Source organism: Benincasa hispida, chromosome 7 (genome assembly GCF_027475165.1).
Source record: "Benincasa hispida cultivar pf3 chromosome 7, pf3_genome.v1.1, whole genome shotgun sequence".
Lineage (NCBI taxonomy): Eukaryota > Viridiplantae > Streptophyta > Magnoliopsida > Cucurbitales > Cucurbitaceae > Benincasa > Benincasa hispida.
This window is the reverse complement of record NC_143484.1, coordinates 22086128-22100650: the sequence shown is the minus strand read 5'-3', so window position 1 is coordinate 22100650 and position 14523 is coordinate 22086128. Positions and strand designations below refer to the sequence as shown.

General features: G+C 32.3%; 2 protein-coding genes across 22 annotated transcripts; both read right to left on the bottom strand.

The window, feature by feature from the left end:
- Positions 1-1006: 1006 nt before the first annotated feature.
- LOC120081300 (uncharacterized) lies at positions 1007-6145 on the bottom strand. 21 transcript variants are annotated; one of them, XR_016530781.1, is made up of 11 exons: positions 5798-6145; positions 5271-5699; positions 5068-5145; positions 4706-4757; positions 4456-4552; positions 4006-4079; positions 3743-3893; positions 3432-3567; positions 2262-2318; positions 1564-1671; positions 1007-1163 (listed from the first exon to the last, which is right to left on the bottom strand). XR_016530781.1 is itself a non-coding variant. In XM_090315740.1 (10 exons), exons 6-10 carry the CDS (start codon positions 3937-3939, stop codon positions 1068-1070), a joined length of 522 nt encoding a protein of 173 aa, XP_090171866.1. In that variant the 5' UTR covers positions 3940-4079; positions 4456-4552; positions 4706-4757; positions 5068-5145; positions 5271-5699; positions 5798-6145; the 3' UTR covers positions 1007-1067. The 21 variants fall into 21 exon arrangements, 4 of the variants coding, with proteins under 4 accessions (XP_090171866.1, XP_090171867.1, XP_090171869.1 ...); XR_016530779.1 differs by having other exon boundaries at positions 3743-4079; positions 5271-5399; positions 5539-5699; positions 5798-6139; XR_016530783.1 differs by having other exon boundaries at positions 2262-2321; positions 3743-4079.
- A 5994-nt stretch (positions 6146-12139) lies between these two features.
- SCPL50 (serine carboxypeptidase-like 50) lies at positions 12140-13977 on the bottom strand. The gene has a single exon (XM_039037330.2). The coding sequence runs from the start codon at positions 13725-13727 to the stop codon at positions 12345-12347; it is 1383 nt and encodes a 460-aa protein (XP_038893258.2). The 5' UTR covers positions 13728-13977; the 3' UTR covers positions 12140-12344.
- Positions 13978-14523: the final 546 nt, after the last annotated feature.

The following is a 14523-nucleotide window of genomic DNA, read 5'->3' as shown; positions in this document are numbered from 1 at the left end:
AGTTGTTTAGTAGAATCGTATACTTTTTATTTGATATATAAAATCATTTTTATTTTTATTTGATCAAAGAGTTAAAAATTTTATACAATGTCTATGTATGCATGTAGTATCGTTCTGTTAGAAAATGTTAGAAAAGTCGGGTCATTATGGGGACGACCATGGGTATATAAGTGAGGACAATCGTCTTTATTGGTATGAGGCCTTTGGGATGAAACCAAAAACAAAGCAATGAGGATTTATGCTCAAAGTGAACAATATCATACTATTGTGGAGATATTTTGAGGGTCATTGTCCCTATCTAGATCTACCAACTATTTTTCTTCAATATCAATTTAGGACATTTGCCGACTTTTAATTAGTCTCAAATTCGACCATTTGTAATTTTTTTATTAATTTAAAAATGGCGTGATGATTAGTGATTTGGTCAACATTTCTCATTCAACAATCATGTATTTATTTGTTTTCTACTCATCAAATGTTTTTTTCTCTTTTTTTTTTCTTATTTCGAAAAAAAATTTATCACGTGTATAAACTAATAAACTTACAAGTAAAATGGAAATATACACCATCTTCAATGTCGGTTTAAAACCGACAGTAAAGACCTTTTATAACATGATCTTCAATGTCGGTCGTCAACCGACATTAAAGTCCAGAATTATTGTCCGTTTTTTTAAATACCATTGTCGAATCCATTTTTAATGTCGGTCAAAAAGTTAAAAACAACGTGTCCCTAAAACTAAGGTAATCAACCTGTACATGCACAAAATAAATTCTTAATTGCTTTCACAAATCCATAATAATAAGTCACAAAAGAGGAATTTGAAGATAATTTAACTCTAAAACCAACGTAATCAACAAATTACGGAAACTCATAAGGGTTACATAGAAAAATTAAAATTTTGTTAGATCCAAACAACTTTTATTGATGTATCAAAAAAGAGCGAGAACTTACTTTTAAACTATAAAATACAAACTAAAACTTTACAAATACCCCCCACCCTCCCCCCTCCCAAAAGAAAAACAAAACAAAACAAAACAAAACAAAAGTGCTCACACACTTGTTGCCATTATATAGTATTTTCCAAATAGTCTTTCAATTGCTCGTTTGTTATGTTCTCTCTACCATCCATCACAGATTTGATCCAAATCAAAAACATGACTTCCTGCAAGTAGAGAAAAATGGACAAACAACATATAATAAGAATTCAATTACCCCACACAAAAGAATTTATGGAATTCAAGCTAGGGAGCTATGGAAAGACAACATTTAAACAACCACACAGAAGGTCGAGATATCATTTAAACAACCAACATTTAAACAATTACATTTCTGCACACATATATGTATGTACATAAATTCTTAAATCATTGATTTCGAGTCTTCATGGGAATTTGCAAAGAGATATCATGTTCTTGTTATAAACAACCACACGGAAGCTCGAATCACATAATAAAAACATAAGCATAAGCATGTGAAAGAGGAAAAGAGGAAATTAGTATCCAAAATCTAAAATTCATATGATCCAATGATGACAAAAATGAAGAATCCAAGAAGAATATGACCAATAGGGTAGTCCTTTCCCTTCTTTGTAGTAGTCTCAGGCACAACCCCTCTTCAAAATGTTCTTCTCGAACCTTTCCACCTTCCAATACGCAAGATACATGAGTCATCTACAAAACCCATCAATCATATTGAATCATAAATCAAAAAATATGCAATGCCAACAATATGATCCAAGAGATTGAAAAGAATTGTCTGATCAAAAGTTAAACTACAAGCTTTAGAAGTCTGGAAAAATCATTAAGCTCATAACTTGCTATTCAATGAAAAAAAATGAATGAGTACTTAGGTTAATATATATAAAACTTCACATAACCAATTGTAGTTGACTATTGACAATGGAGGCTTCCAAAATACCACTGTACCGCCTTGGTCCGGTCTCTCATCGTTAAGAAAGACTCGATCAACATTTTCATGATTTGAGTAAATATAGGTAACTGAATGTCATAAGAGATGTTTTATGTCATGCCTACAAAATTCTGTAGGCCAAAAGATGGAAAAAGAACAATTGGGAACTAGATTCAATTCAACTACCATTATTAATTCAATATTTCTGGATGAATCCACATTCCACTCAGACTAAATAGAAGAATTAATCCAAAACAAAAACAAGTTCTTGTAGATTCTAACATCCAAATTTCAAAGATTTTGTAGAACAAAGAATGAAAAAGAAAACCAATTACAATGTTAATGAACTAACATTTCTTCTCGGCTTCAAAGTAAGTATGATGTCCATCGTGTACTCCATACTCAAAATCTTCTTGTGACATGAAACATAAACCGAACATAATAAACAAAGGTGCTCCAAAATATATATTATTATTATTATTTTGTTTACGCACGTTCAAATCAGTAATATTTCTCTTTTACTTGGACATGCACAAAATAAAATCTTAATTGCTTTCACAAATTCCCAATAAGTCATAAAAGAGGAATTGGATAATAATTTAACTCTAAAACCAAGATAAAATATATTTTTATCCAAATCAACTTCATATGATTTACATAAAAATTCCAACTTATCAACTATAAAGTATACATATATATTCTACATAGAACAAGTAGAGTATACATACTAAGTTGTACACAAGAATAGCATTCAAAATAAATGAATTAAAAAATGGTTAAGATGATAAAAAATAAGCTGAAGATAAATGAATAGTGTTCAACGATGTCTTCCCAAGTTTTTTATGTTAATTTATGGAGCTACGGACTATTCTCCCACCTACGAAGTAGATAAAACAACAATTTGGACAAATAAGCAAAAAAAAAAAACAACAATTTGAACAAGTAAGTAAATCAAGGATCATGTTAGCACGCAAGAAAACAAACCCCATTAGGTAGAATTCTACTTACCTAAGTGTTTTAAAAGTGCTTGTCAAACAATCAAGAAACCAAGTTTATTACTCTTATATTTTGAAAATTTTCGACAACATATCAACGCTAGCACAACAAAACTAAAAATTTACCTTGAACCTATTCAAAACATACTCCCAATAATATTCCACAACCAATTCTTCTCAATAGAACTACCAAAATTCTCAAAAAATGAATATTAAATACTTCATAAAACAAATCCAACAAAACTTGTTAAAAACTAACCAACTGTATTCAATGAAAATTCAAGTAAACTAAATGAATACCTATTATAAGTTCTCGACTCAAACATCTAATTAAGAACCAACATAAATTTAAAACACTTTCAAATTCCAAATATTTGAAATAAGCAAAATTCACCCTAGGCATCCAAAGAACATGACAACATTTTAAAGCTAGCAGGACAACAAAACCTTAAAACTTATTTTTGGAAACACGAATTTGATGGCATCTAAAAAGTACAAAAAAAACTTCATAAAAGACTTGCACTTACAAGTAAATGATTCTTGAAGTAGTTGCATTGCTATATAATTCAATTCACTCCAAGGGTATTCCACTGGCACACATGGATCTCCTTGCCAATCCCTTTTTATCCCATAAGTTTGACTTGATATTGGTAATTGCATTTACTAATGATCCAAAGCAAAATCACAATAGTATTCTTTAACATTCAATAAACTCAAAGAGTACATTTAGAGAAGCATACTATCTCCTTGATTTGTTTCCAATCCTTTTATGCCTTTCATGTAATATATCCAGGAAACAAGATCTCAGGACAAAAAAGAAAAAAAAAAGAGAAAATACCTATCGACAACAAAAATACCCAGGAAGAAGCTAGCAATGCAGAACAGAAAAACCCATCTGGGAGAGAAGCCATTGGTGGGCTTATGAGGTCTGGTGAAACCCATTAGAGCCCAAAAGCTTCCAAAGCTCAACAAAGTGCTTCCAGGGTATTCTCTCGAGATTAAAAACGTCAGAAAGAAGAATAAAAATGAACTCATGAAAGAAGAGGAGAAGAAAAACTATTACTTAGCTCACAAATGATAAGACACAAATACGTTACATACCAAAAGATTATGAGGCTTTACATCTCGATGACGAACTCCAGGAATAGTGTGAATATAAGCTAGCCCCCGAAGATCTAATAAACACATTAATTTAGTGTCGGAATGAAGATGGAAAAGAATAAAGAAAAATGTCCTGCAAGATTTTTATAAGAGAATTCCAAATTATCTTAACATCTGTCCTGCAAGACTTTCTTTATGGAAAAAGTCTCCCCAGTTTCCAATCACTTCGCCTAAGAGGAGTATTAAGAAAATTCCAAATAGAAGTACAAAACAAAGGAAAGGAAAGGAAAGAAGTTTTATGTTGGTCACGACTTCTATAGATATAATGTATGGAAATGGACTTTTAACAAATTAAATAAATCCTTATTTTTTAGTTTCATATTGAACGTTTTTGCTATTATAGGAAAATATTTGCTTCGGGACACATAAGATACAATGCAAATTACTTACCAGTGTCGAAGATAGACATGACAAGATAAGATATCATTTCTCCATATCTTATCAATATTTTGACAACCATGATAATGAAAAGAAACGTCCTTATTCCCTGATATTAGCAAAAATAAGCTAGCATTTAGTAGGAATTCTCATTGTGAAGTAGCATTTTCTTTGGTCTCAATTTCTAAACTTTTTTACATTGACTTCCATAATTATTCATAAATATTTTGGTATAACTAAGCAGAATAGTTTTTAAGAGTACCTTTGCATCTCATTTGGAAAAACTCTTCATTAGTGAATCGAGAATAAAGCACCTGCAATGTAACTTTAAAACATCAATCGATTGCTATAAAATGTATGCATTATTATCATGTAATTAATAGTAACCTAAGAGTTCATCAAATACATATATCTCAAATAGTACCGTTAGAATTGGTCTTAAAGAGTTAATCAGAGATAATATAATAAAATGGATAGAAAGCAGACATTTATAGCTAGAAATCAAAACTCAATCTCTCTCTGTATAAATGTTGGAATCAGACAACGTAAGGCAACATACACAAGATTAAGAAATTATTCCTCTTCAAAAGGTTCAATAATTCTACATGAAGTTTTGTTAATTACCTCAGACTTCTTAATGTCAAAAACCATAGTGATGTTATTTACTCATTCGCAAGGCTTTGCACACAAGCTGGAAATCTCCTAATATTCAGATAAATAGCACATCATTGAACAATACAACCAAATCCTTCGATTAGGCACGTCTTCATCAAGCTCTCGAACAAAGAAGATATGCACCAAAAAACAAAGAGAAGTTTTTGAGCTACCTTTATGAAAAACCTTTTTGTTTAGGGGTCGCCGTCCCTTCTTCAGGTCCAAAAGAGCGTGTGGGCTTTCATCGAGGTTTCATCGAAACTGGACCCGGAAAAATCGAAGATCTACGTGACCAAATTTTCCTGTTCAAAAGAGGACTCTTCTCTGACATCACAAGTGTATATCATCAGATTGTCCGGTCTCTCCCTAGAACTTAAACTTACGAATTGAAAGTAAAATGGAAGAGAAATAAGTGCACCCATTAATCATACAAAAAGAAACCTCGGAAAACTAGATTTGAGTGAAGATCGAGGTTAGAAAAATAAGTAAAGCGAAAATATCTGAGCAGAAAAACGATGATGACTAGAACGAGCTGGACAACGAGCTGAAGAACCCCACGACAGAGTTAGCAGACTAGATCTGAGCGAGTTGTGAATGGCGATCTGCACAACCAGAACGGCAAAGAATGACAACGTTGGAAAATGACAACGCTAAATGACAACGACCCATGACGAGTTGGTGATGATCGTCGACGACCCACCTCTACAATCAGAAAAGCCCACGACCCGGATGACCCGAACGTAGGTGACCCACCTCTACAGATTGGAAGACCCACGATTAAACTACCAACCACGACGATCGGAAGACCTTTACAAATCGGAAGACCTGGATGACCCGAACACCGGAAACCCACTTCCACGATGAACGAACTGGACGGCGAACTGAACTGCCAGATTTGACGATCGGCGACCCACCTCCACTGAACCTCACGATGGACCGGCATGTGAACAACTAGATCTGGACGACAAAGGGAAGAGAGGGTTTGTAAGAGAGAAGTGAGAAAGGAGAGAGAAGAAAGGTAGTGAAATGAAAGAGAGATATTTTTTACAGAAGTTAAAAAAAATAAATGGGGATCTTTAATGTCGGTTTAAATCGACATTAAAGATCTATTTTTTAGAAACCGATATTATACATCCAGTTTCACTTTTTCCTACCGACATTAAAGCCAAAATTCTTGTAGTGCACTTTAAATTTTTTAATTGAATCGATATAGATTTTTATTAAGATTTTCTTTAAAAATTGTCTATACATCAACTCTTATACGTGTATAAATTTTTTTCAACTGTCAGACAATTAAAATCGAAGAATTGACGATTTTTAGAGAAAATCTTAATTTAGAGTCCAATTTTATTTACTTACAAAACTTTAAGATTTAATTAATAAAACTATAGGTTCTATTACGAGTGACTTTTGGACAAAAAAGATAAAATTATGAAGGACAAAAGCAACGAGATCAAAATTAAGACAAGATCATGACGAAAAAAGAGGGAATTGGGCGTTTGGGCTGAGCTTCCTATTGCCTCAGCCTCGGGTAGAGCCCACCAAAACCATCTGTTTTGGCTATGGTTTGTGATTTGTGATTTTCTAGATAACATACTACGAGAAATTCTATTCGTTAAGTTCACAATCAAAGTTACCAAAGATGCTTTTGACAATGTTGTGTTTGAAATTTATTTATAGATGAAAATTTGATAACAATTCTTTTTTTTCATTTCAGTGTATCCCAATTTAAATAATTTATTAATTTATTTAGTAAAATAAGTGAGATATGAAAATTTGAACCTCCAATTTTAAAGGAAGCAATAACATGATAATTATTGTTGAAATAAATCCATTTTGGTTCTATATCATAATTTATTTACAAGAAATTAGTGATGAACCAAATCAAGTGGCTAGTCACAAATAATACGAATCCAAAATCTAGAGCAAATAGGATTTGGATTAAGTGGCAATCAATAAGTTTGTTTATATATTTTATATTAATTGAATTATATTCATTTTGAAAGAAATCAATAAGTTAAAATTACTTCTTTAAATATATGTTCGGTATAAAATCAAAAGAATCCGATTCGAATAAGTTTCAAATTTAAATGGTAAATTTGATCAAAAGTGTTCCAAAAGAGAATGCTTTTTCTTGTTCCCCCTTTTGACAAACAAAAGAGAATGTTGAATATAACCAACAATTACACTTCTATTTGAATATAAAATTTAGAAAATTCACAACTCCCAAACCACAAACACAAAGCCACTTTGATTCTTGTGAATATAACTTCCTTTTATAATCTACTTTTAACCAAAATGAGCAATTCCTTAACTTAAAATGAGCATAGAGACATCTCAATTTATTTCCAAATTCAACAAACTAGATAGATGCGTGCTCTGTTTTGTAGCAAAATTTAGATTATTTTGATGGTCTTCTTTAAAACCACTCGTCCTTTGGAACCATTACTTAAACTAAAGACTAAATGCTAGACAAAGGTTTGTCCCACTTTGAAATTGATCAAAATAATTTGATCTAAATTGTTCATGTAGAACCATGAAAGTGGAGATATTACAACAAAATGAACATTCCATGACACATGTTTTAATTTTTGAAATTCATTTGAAAACGTTTAGTAGTAACCAATTATTCAAATAGAATACAATATCAACTTTCAAGATAACAGAAATTTTATGTATGTATTTCAAATGCTTCCCAATCAAATACATTGTCTAAGAAAACAATTCTAGTATCCAATACAACCGGTCTAATGTGCACATGTAGACAATTCCCACTAGACATACTCAAGTATGCTGATAATCCCAAATAGATCATATTGATAGTCCCATTCAGATGTCCTCGAGATATGCTAACATTTTCAAGGTACAATTCTGTTTCCAGACTAATTAAATAAAACATGCTTCCAAGAAAATCCAGGGTTTAAAACAATCATTCAATTAAAACAACAGAAAACCAGTGATTAAATTCCAAGAAATCAAATTTTCTGATCATGCCAAATTTTTCAAACCATATATACGTGTGTATATATATATATATATATATATATATATATATTACCAAAACATTTGAAATAAATCACTCACAGTTCACCAATAAGGATTTTCCAAATTTCTTGGTTTCCCTATTTTCTCATGAATCCCAAGCCTGTATTAATCCAATAATCAACTTAAAATCCTATGTTGAGGGTGAAAGTAATCTTAGAATACCTTCGTAACCCTAAACCTAGCTTACCAGCCCTAAAAGCCCCAAAACTAACCTTTAGGACTAACAAAAACAGTTATAAGCGCAGGGTTTGATCTCCATAGCATAATTGGGCGCAGGGTAGCCTTAGACAGTTGAGTTGGATGCAGAGCAGCCTCTTCTCAACACATAGACAGTCTTACCACCACCTACTTGCATATAAACTTGATGTGTCTTCTCCTAGCAATGTCCAATGCATACCTCCTTTTGAAGTGGTCATCTCATGTTTTGCATGCTCAACTTTGCCCCTCAGCTTTCCACCACCTACTTAGGTTAGCCAAGATTTCATTTGGTTGAGCCACATACCTTACCTCGTTATCAACTCAACCTTACTTCCCAAGTAACCCAAGTCAACGCATAGATTTTCCTTTTTGAGTCAAGTTGGAAGAATAGTTTCCCTCTCATTCAGTCAACCTCCCCCAACTCTCCATTATTAGATCTAGTTTCCTTCTCATAGCATGGTTTCTTCCTTTGATTATATCCTAAGTGTTCATATTCTCATAGCATGGTTGCTTATGCTCATAGCATGGTTCCTTATGCTCATAGCATAGCTCCTCATTCTCATAGCATGGTTTCCTATGCTCATAGCGTGGTTTCTTATTCTCATAGCATAGTTCTTCATTCTCATAGCATAGCTTTCAAGATATCTTCTATGCATCTAAGGTGACTTCTTCCCCTTAGCATGCGTTCAAGTTGTCCAACTAGAGTTATTGTTATGCATCCAAGTCACCCTCCATGCGTCCACATGGTGCCTCCGGGGTTTTTCTCAACTATATTATGAGTTGAACTTCCTTAACTATGCTACGAGTTTATGCTAGAGTTTCATTCTCTCAACTATGTTATGACTTTCTTATCCAATTATGCTATGACTTTTCTTACCCAACTATGCTATGAATTCTCCTACTCACCTATGCTATGACTTTAACTATGCTATGAGTTGAATCCCTCTACTAACACTTAGCCAATTCTTAACTTACCTAGGCCAACTCATGCCTTGGAATTTCTCAAAGTTCACAGCATGGTTTGAACACTTGGTCAAACTTCTTCATTCTTTATTATGTTGTGAGTTCATAGCACAGTTTACATAGTCAAAATTTTAGCTACAACCTACTATGCTCCCAATTTTTCCCTCACTACTTGTCCATAACACTTTATTCCCTAATCTCAACCACATGATCTCGACACTTAGATTATTTTTTTTCTGAGTTTCAACACTTCTTAGATGGAAGAGTTTGAGGGCTTACAAAATAACAGTCATTAAATGTAGGAAAACAAAAAAGGCGCGATTTTAAAAGTTATAACTTGAGAGTTTAAATTGATTCACTTATAAAAGTTTAAGGATTTAATTGATAAAATTATGAGTCCTACATGATGTTTATCGAAATGGAACGTAATGTGGAATATATAAATTGATCGAAAAATCTAGGTTTCCAATTGATATAAGTATTACCGTTGAATTTTAATTGATAGATGAATAAATTCATATTTTTCAAACTATTTATAGTAAAGAAGAAATCCAGAAAACAATAATCTGTCAACTGTTTTTTTTACCAAAACATCTCCTTAGGGGATGATTACTTTAGTTTTGTAATTTCTGATATTCTAAATAAGGATTTTTTTTAATTACAATTTTCTAGATAAAATATTAAGAGAAGGTCTATGTGATAAGTTTACAATGAAAGTAACCAAACATCTTTAAGGCGGGTTTAATATGCAATTTTAGAGGCTCTTTGAGACGTTGAGTTAAGATAGAATATTTGAAGTTCATATGGATGCAGAATTATTTGATGTTCATATGTCAGTTGAGTTCATATGTATGGCTATCTGGTGCAATTTTTTTAACTCTAAATAATCTGCTTTTATGATTATTATTTTTGTTTTGAAATTTTTTATTCAATAATCCTACCCATCTTTGTTTGAATAAAATATGGATTACAATTTTTTCTAAAGTTTTTAGAACTTTTTTCTTTAATTTTTAGAACTTTTTTTTCTTTTTTTCTTTATATATATATATATATATATATATACATATATATATATATATATATTGTAGAAATATGGTTAAATAAAATGAGAAATTAAAACTTCTTATTTCTAATTTTTCTCCATGAATTTCATCATCATCTTCTTCTTATTCTTCTTCCTATTGTTATTTTGTATTTTCTATGTCATGACTTTTTTTAATTGAATCTCTCCCATCATCTTAGTAGTTAATGGAACCACCACATTTGTTCAACAATTTCACTTTCAATTCTTCCAAATTTAGAGAATCATTAAAGAACAAATCTCAATTTTTCACTACCTCTTGCTAGAAAATGTTCCAGGAAAAAAAAAATTCCATTTTATGTTTTTTTTTTATTATTATATGTTGCATACTTCAACTACATACATACTTTTCCAAATATTCTTAACACTCATTTAATATGTGAATTCAATTAAATAAAAATATATTTTACAAATTTCTACGTATAAATATCGCACTTAATGTAGACAAAATACTATTGTTTACATAATCAATAACCCTACAACATAATTAATAGTCATCAGTCTTATAATATTCGAAAGTGGTTGTCAAAGTTGATTAACAAAGATAATTTTCAATGGAGTTTGTAGTTGGAGACGGCTGTTGGAGCATGAAGTTGGTCGCCTGAAGGTGGTATTAGAGTTGGTTGTCGAAGTTTGTCATTGGAGGTGGTTGTCGAAGCCCAGAGTTGGTCGTCGAAGTTTCTCGCTCGAAGGTGGTCATCAAATTTGATCATCGAAGGTAATTTTCATTAGAGTTTGTAGTTGGAGGTGGTTGTCGGAGTTTGTCGTCGAATTTTATAGTCAGAAGTGATTGCAGAGCCTAAAACTGGTTATTGGAGTTGGCCACACAAAGGTGGTCATCAGAGTAGGGTCACTGGAGTTTTCATCAGAGGTGGTTACCGGAGCCTAGAATTGGTCGTTGAAGTTGGTTGCACAAAGATGGTCGTCGAAGTTGGTTGCCGAAATTGTCATCGAAGCTAGTTGTTAGAGCTCGAAATTGGTCACCAAAGTTGTCGTTGGTGGTGGTTGTCGAAGCCGGAAATTGGTCACTGGAGTTGTCATCACATGGTTATCTAGAATTGGTTGCTAGAGTTGTCATTGGAGGTAGCTGTCGGAGCCTGGAGTTGGTTCCCGAAGTGTGATAGATAGTCGCCATAAGTGACCATTGAAAACATTAGAAAAATGGAGAATTTGTGGTAAAATATACCAACTCAATTCCACCAACATTTAAAGTTGGTGGACCAAACATTGAGTTGATATATTATATTAACTCAACTCACCCATGTTATGAGCCAAACACCACCTTAATTCTTTTTATGGTTTGAGATACATCTAATCAAATATATTAAACCAATACTAGATGAAAAATTTGTGTTTGAAATCTATTTATTTACAATGAAATTTTGAAAACAATTTTTTTTGCGTTAATTTATTTATTAATATTTCTAGTACAACAATTAGAGTATGACCATATGAATCTTTGACCTTAAAGGTAATACATGACAATTCCTACCGAGTTAACTCTTTTCCGTCATATATCGTAATTTGCTTAGATATATAATGCTTTGATGTCATTTATCAAAATCTAGTAGCTAGTCACAAATAATACAAATTCAAAATCCAGAAAAATGAGAGTTGTTGAAAGCATTTAGTCATTTATCGAGAGTATAAATATGTTTACATATGGTAAATTTTGATGGAAGTTGTTTCAAAAGAGAATGCTTCTTCTAATATAACCAATAACTATACTTCTATTAAGATATAGAACTTGAAAAATTCACAGCACAAAACCACTTTGCTTCCTTTTCATATAACTTCCTTCTTTTAATCTACTTTCAACTTAAAATGAGCATAGAGAAATCTCTATTTATTTCCAAATTCAACAAACTAGATAGATACATGCTCTATTTTAAAGCATAATTTAGCTTATTTTGATGCTCTTCTCCAAAAGTGTTTTTTTTTTTTTTTTTTTTGCTTCACATCACCAAACCCTAAAACCATTAGAACCAAAACTCTTCTTCTTCTCTTGTGCATTATCATCACCAAAAACTCCCTTCTCCAAAACCCAATCTTCAATCATTGCTTGAGAATTCAAAGCTTGATCAGTAGGAAGAAGATGACCAGCTCCCAACACAACAACATTACTCAAACTCATCCATTTTTGAACATAACCAGCTAACTCATCTCCAACTCTCCAAATCTTTCTCTCCACTCCCAAAAAATTCTCAATCTCATCCCATTTCAACTTGTTAACCCAAGCCTCAGTTGAAACCACACCATCTCTCAAATCATATTGCCCTTGATAAAGCAAAACCTTACTATTTTTAACCAAAAAATCAACTTTATATCTCACACTCTTCATCACATCATCCTTCAAAACCTCCCCAACAACATCACTACACCCTTCAAAAACCATAGACTCATTCTTCACTCCCAATGCTCTCTTCACTTCCTTGAAACTCAAAAACTCATCCACTAAATCAGTATTATAAGCAGATTTTCTTGTATAATCATACAAAGTAGCTAATCCAGTCATGTCCTTAAGCAAATCTAATACCTTAAGCCTTGCGTTTGTGGCTTCATTCCATTTCCCCATTTTGATCAACTCCACAGCCTTCATTTGAGCAATTTCCATCTCCTTTTTTTGCTTTTCATTAATCAAACCTGAATAAAAAGCATTCAACCCATGAGTAGTAACTTGAGTAATGGGATCTGTCAACCCATCTCCAATGGCAACACCAACCAAATTAACCCTTTTATCATAAGGCAATTTGGGGTTTTTCTTTAAAATGTAATACCCAATTGAAGGTACATATTTCCCTGCATAGCTTTCCCCTGTAATGTAAATGGGTCGATTCTTAAACACTAAATCCAGCTCAATAAACGAAGAAATTGCAGTAAAAAGATGCTTAGAAACAGAGTATTGGTTTCTAGGGATCTCATCTTGTGTTGCGGCAATGCTGAAGCCAGTTCCAATTGGGTTGTCGAGAAATAGAACCCCAAATCTTCGGTTCCATGAGCCGGGATTAGGGATTAGGGAAATGGGTTCGGTTTTTTGTTTGTGGAAATTGACTCGCCATGGACCGAGCTCGAAGAAGTTGCCGACCATGGAAGAACAGCCAGGGCCGCCTTGAAGCCAAATGAGAAGAGGGGTTTTAGTGAGGGAAGAAATTGGGGTTTGAGCTTCGTAGAAGGTGAAGAAAATGGCGGAGCCGGTGGTGGGGTTGATCGGAAGATAGCCGGATTTTGTGGGGAGAGCTTCCGGCGGAAACAATGGCGGCGATGAAGTGGATGGAAATGGAAATGAAGCAAAGAAGAAGAAGAAGAAGAAGAAAACAGAGAGAAGAAAGTTGATTGAGTTCATGATGAATTGTTGAGATAAGATTATGAAGAAATGATTTGAGGGAAAAATGGATGAACAGAGAATTGAGTTTCTTCAGTGGGTTTCCTCACTTCTTCCCAAGGTCTCCTAGAAATCTCCGATCATTGAAATGTTTTGATTGTATGTTTAGTTTTGTTTTTGTTTGTGTGTTTTTGTTTTTTTCTCTTTTTTTTTTTTTTTTTTTTTTTTTTGTAAGGGATGGAACTTCACATCTCGATCTTGATGATATAAATTCATAGCCATTCGGTTAGGTTCATGTTTTTTTTAAAAGAAAATTTAATTAGTAATTATTTTTCTAGAAAAATATCAACTTTTGTCCATAAAAGTGTGTCCCAAATATATTTTTAAGGTTAAATTATAAATATGGTCTAAATAGGTTAGTGAAAGTTGGAATTTATCCATATAGAAATTAGTCTCTATAACTCTTTATGTGTGTTCTATGGAACATATAAAATGTTGATGATATTTTATCAAATTATATGAATTAAATTTAAGTCAAAGTGAGTTTAGCTTAATAGTAATTGATATAGCCTTCTTCCCTTGAGGTCGAAGGTTCAATCCCCCATCCAACAATTGTTTTATTTAAAGTAATTATATGAATTACATTTTAATTTCTTTTAATTTCTAAACTATAGGAATTAAATTATAATTCTTCTTTAAATTATTGGGATTAAATTTGTAATTTAATTTTTTTTACTCTAAATTCAATTTTATGAAATTGCACATTATATTTATATAAGGGTCATGATCATCTATAACATTAAACTTTAAAACATTA

Coding starts and splice junctions, on each gene's coding strand:
- LOC120081300 (XM_090315740.1), bottom strand. CDS start 3,939: ATGAGTTCATTTTTATTCTTCTTTCTGACGTTTTTAATCTCGAGAGAA. Junction 3,524..3,742: donor GGTATTTTTGTTGTCGATAG/GTATTTTCTCTT, acceptor TGGGATAAAAAG/GGATTGGCAAGGAGATCCAT. Junction 1,164..1,563: donor GGGAAAGGACTACCCTATTG/GTCATATTCTTC, acceptor CTCTACTTGCAG/GAAGTCATGTTTTTGATTTG.
- SCPL50 (XM_039037330.2), bottom strand. CDS start 13,727: ATGAACTCAATCAACTTTCTTCTCTCTGTTTTCTTCTTCTTCTTCTTC.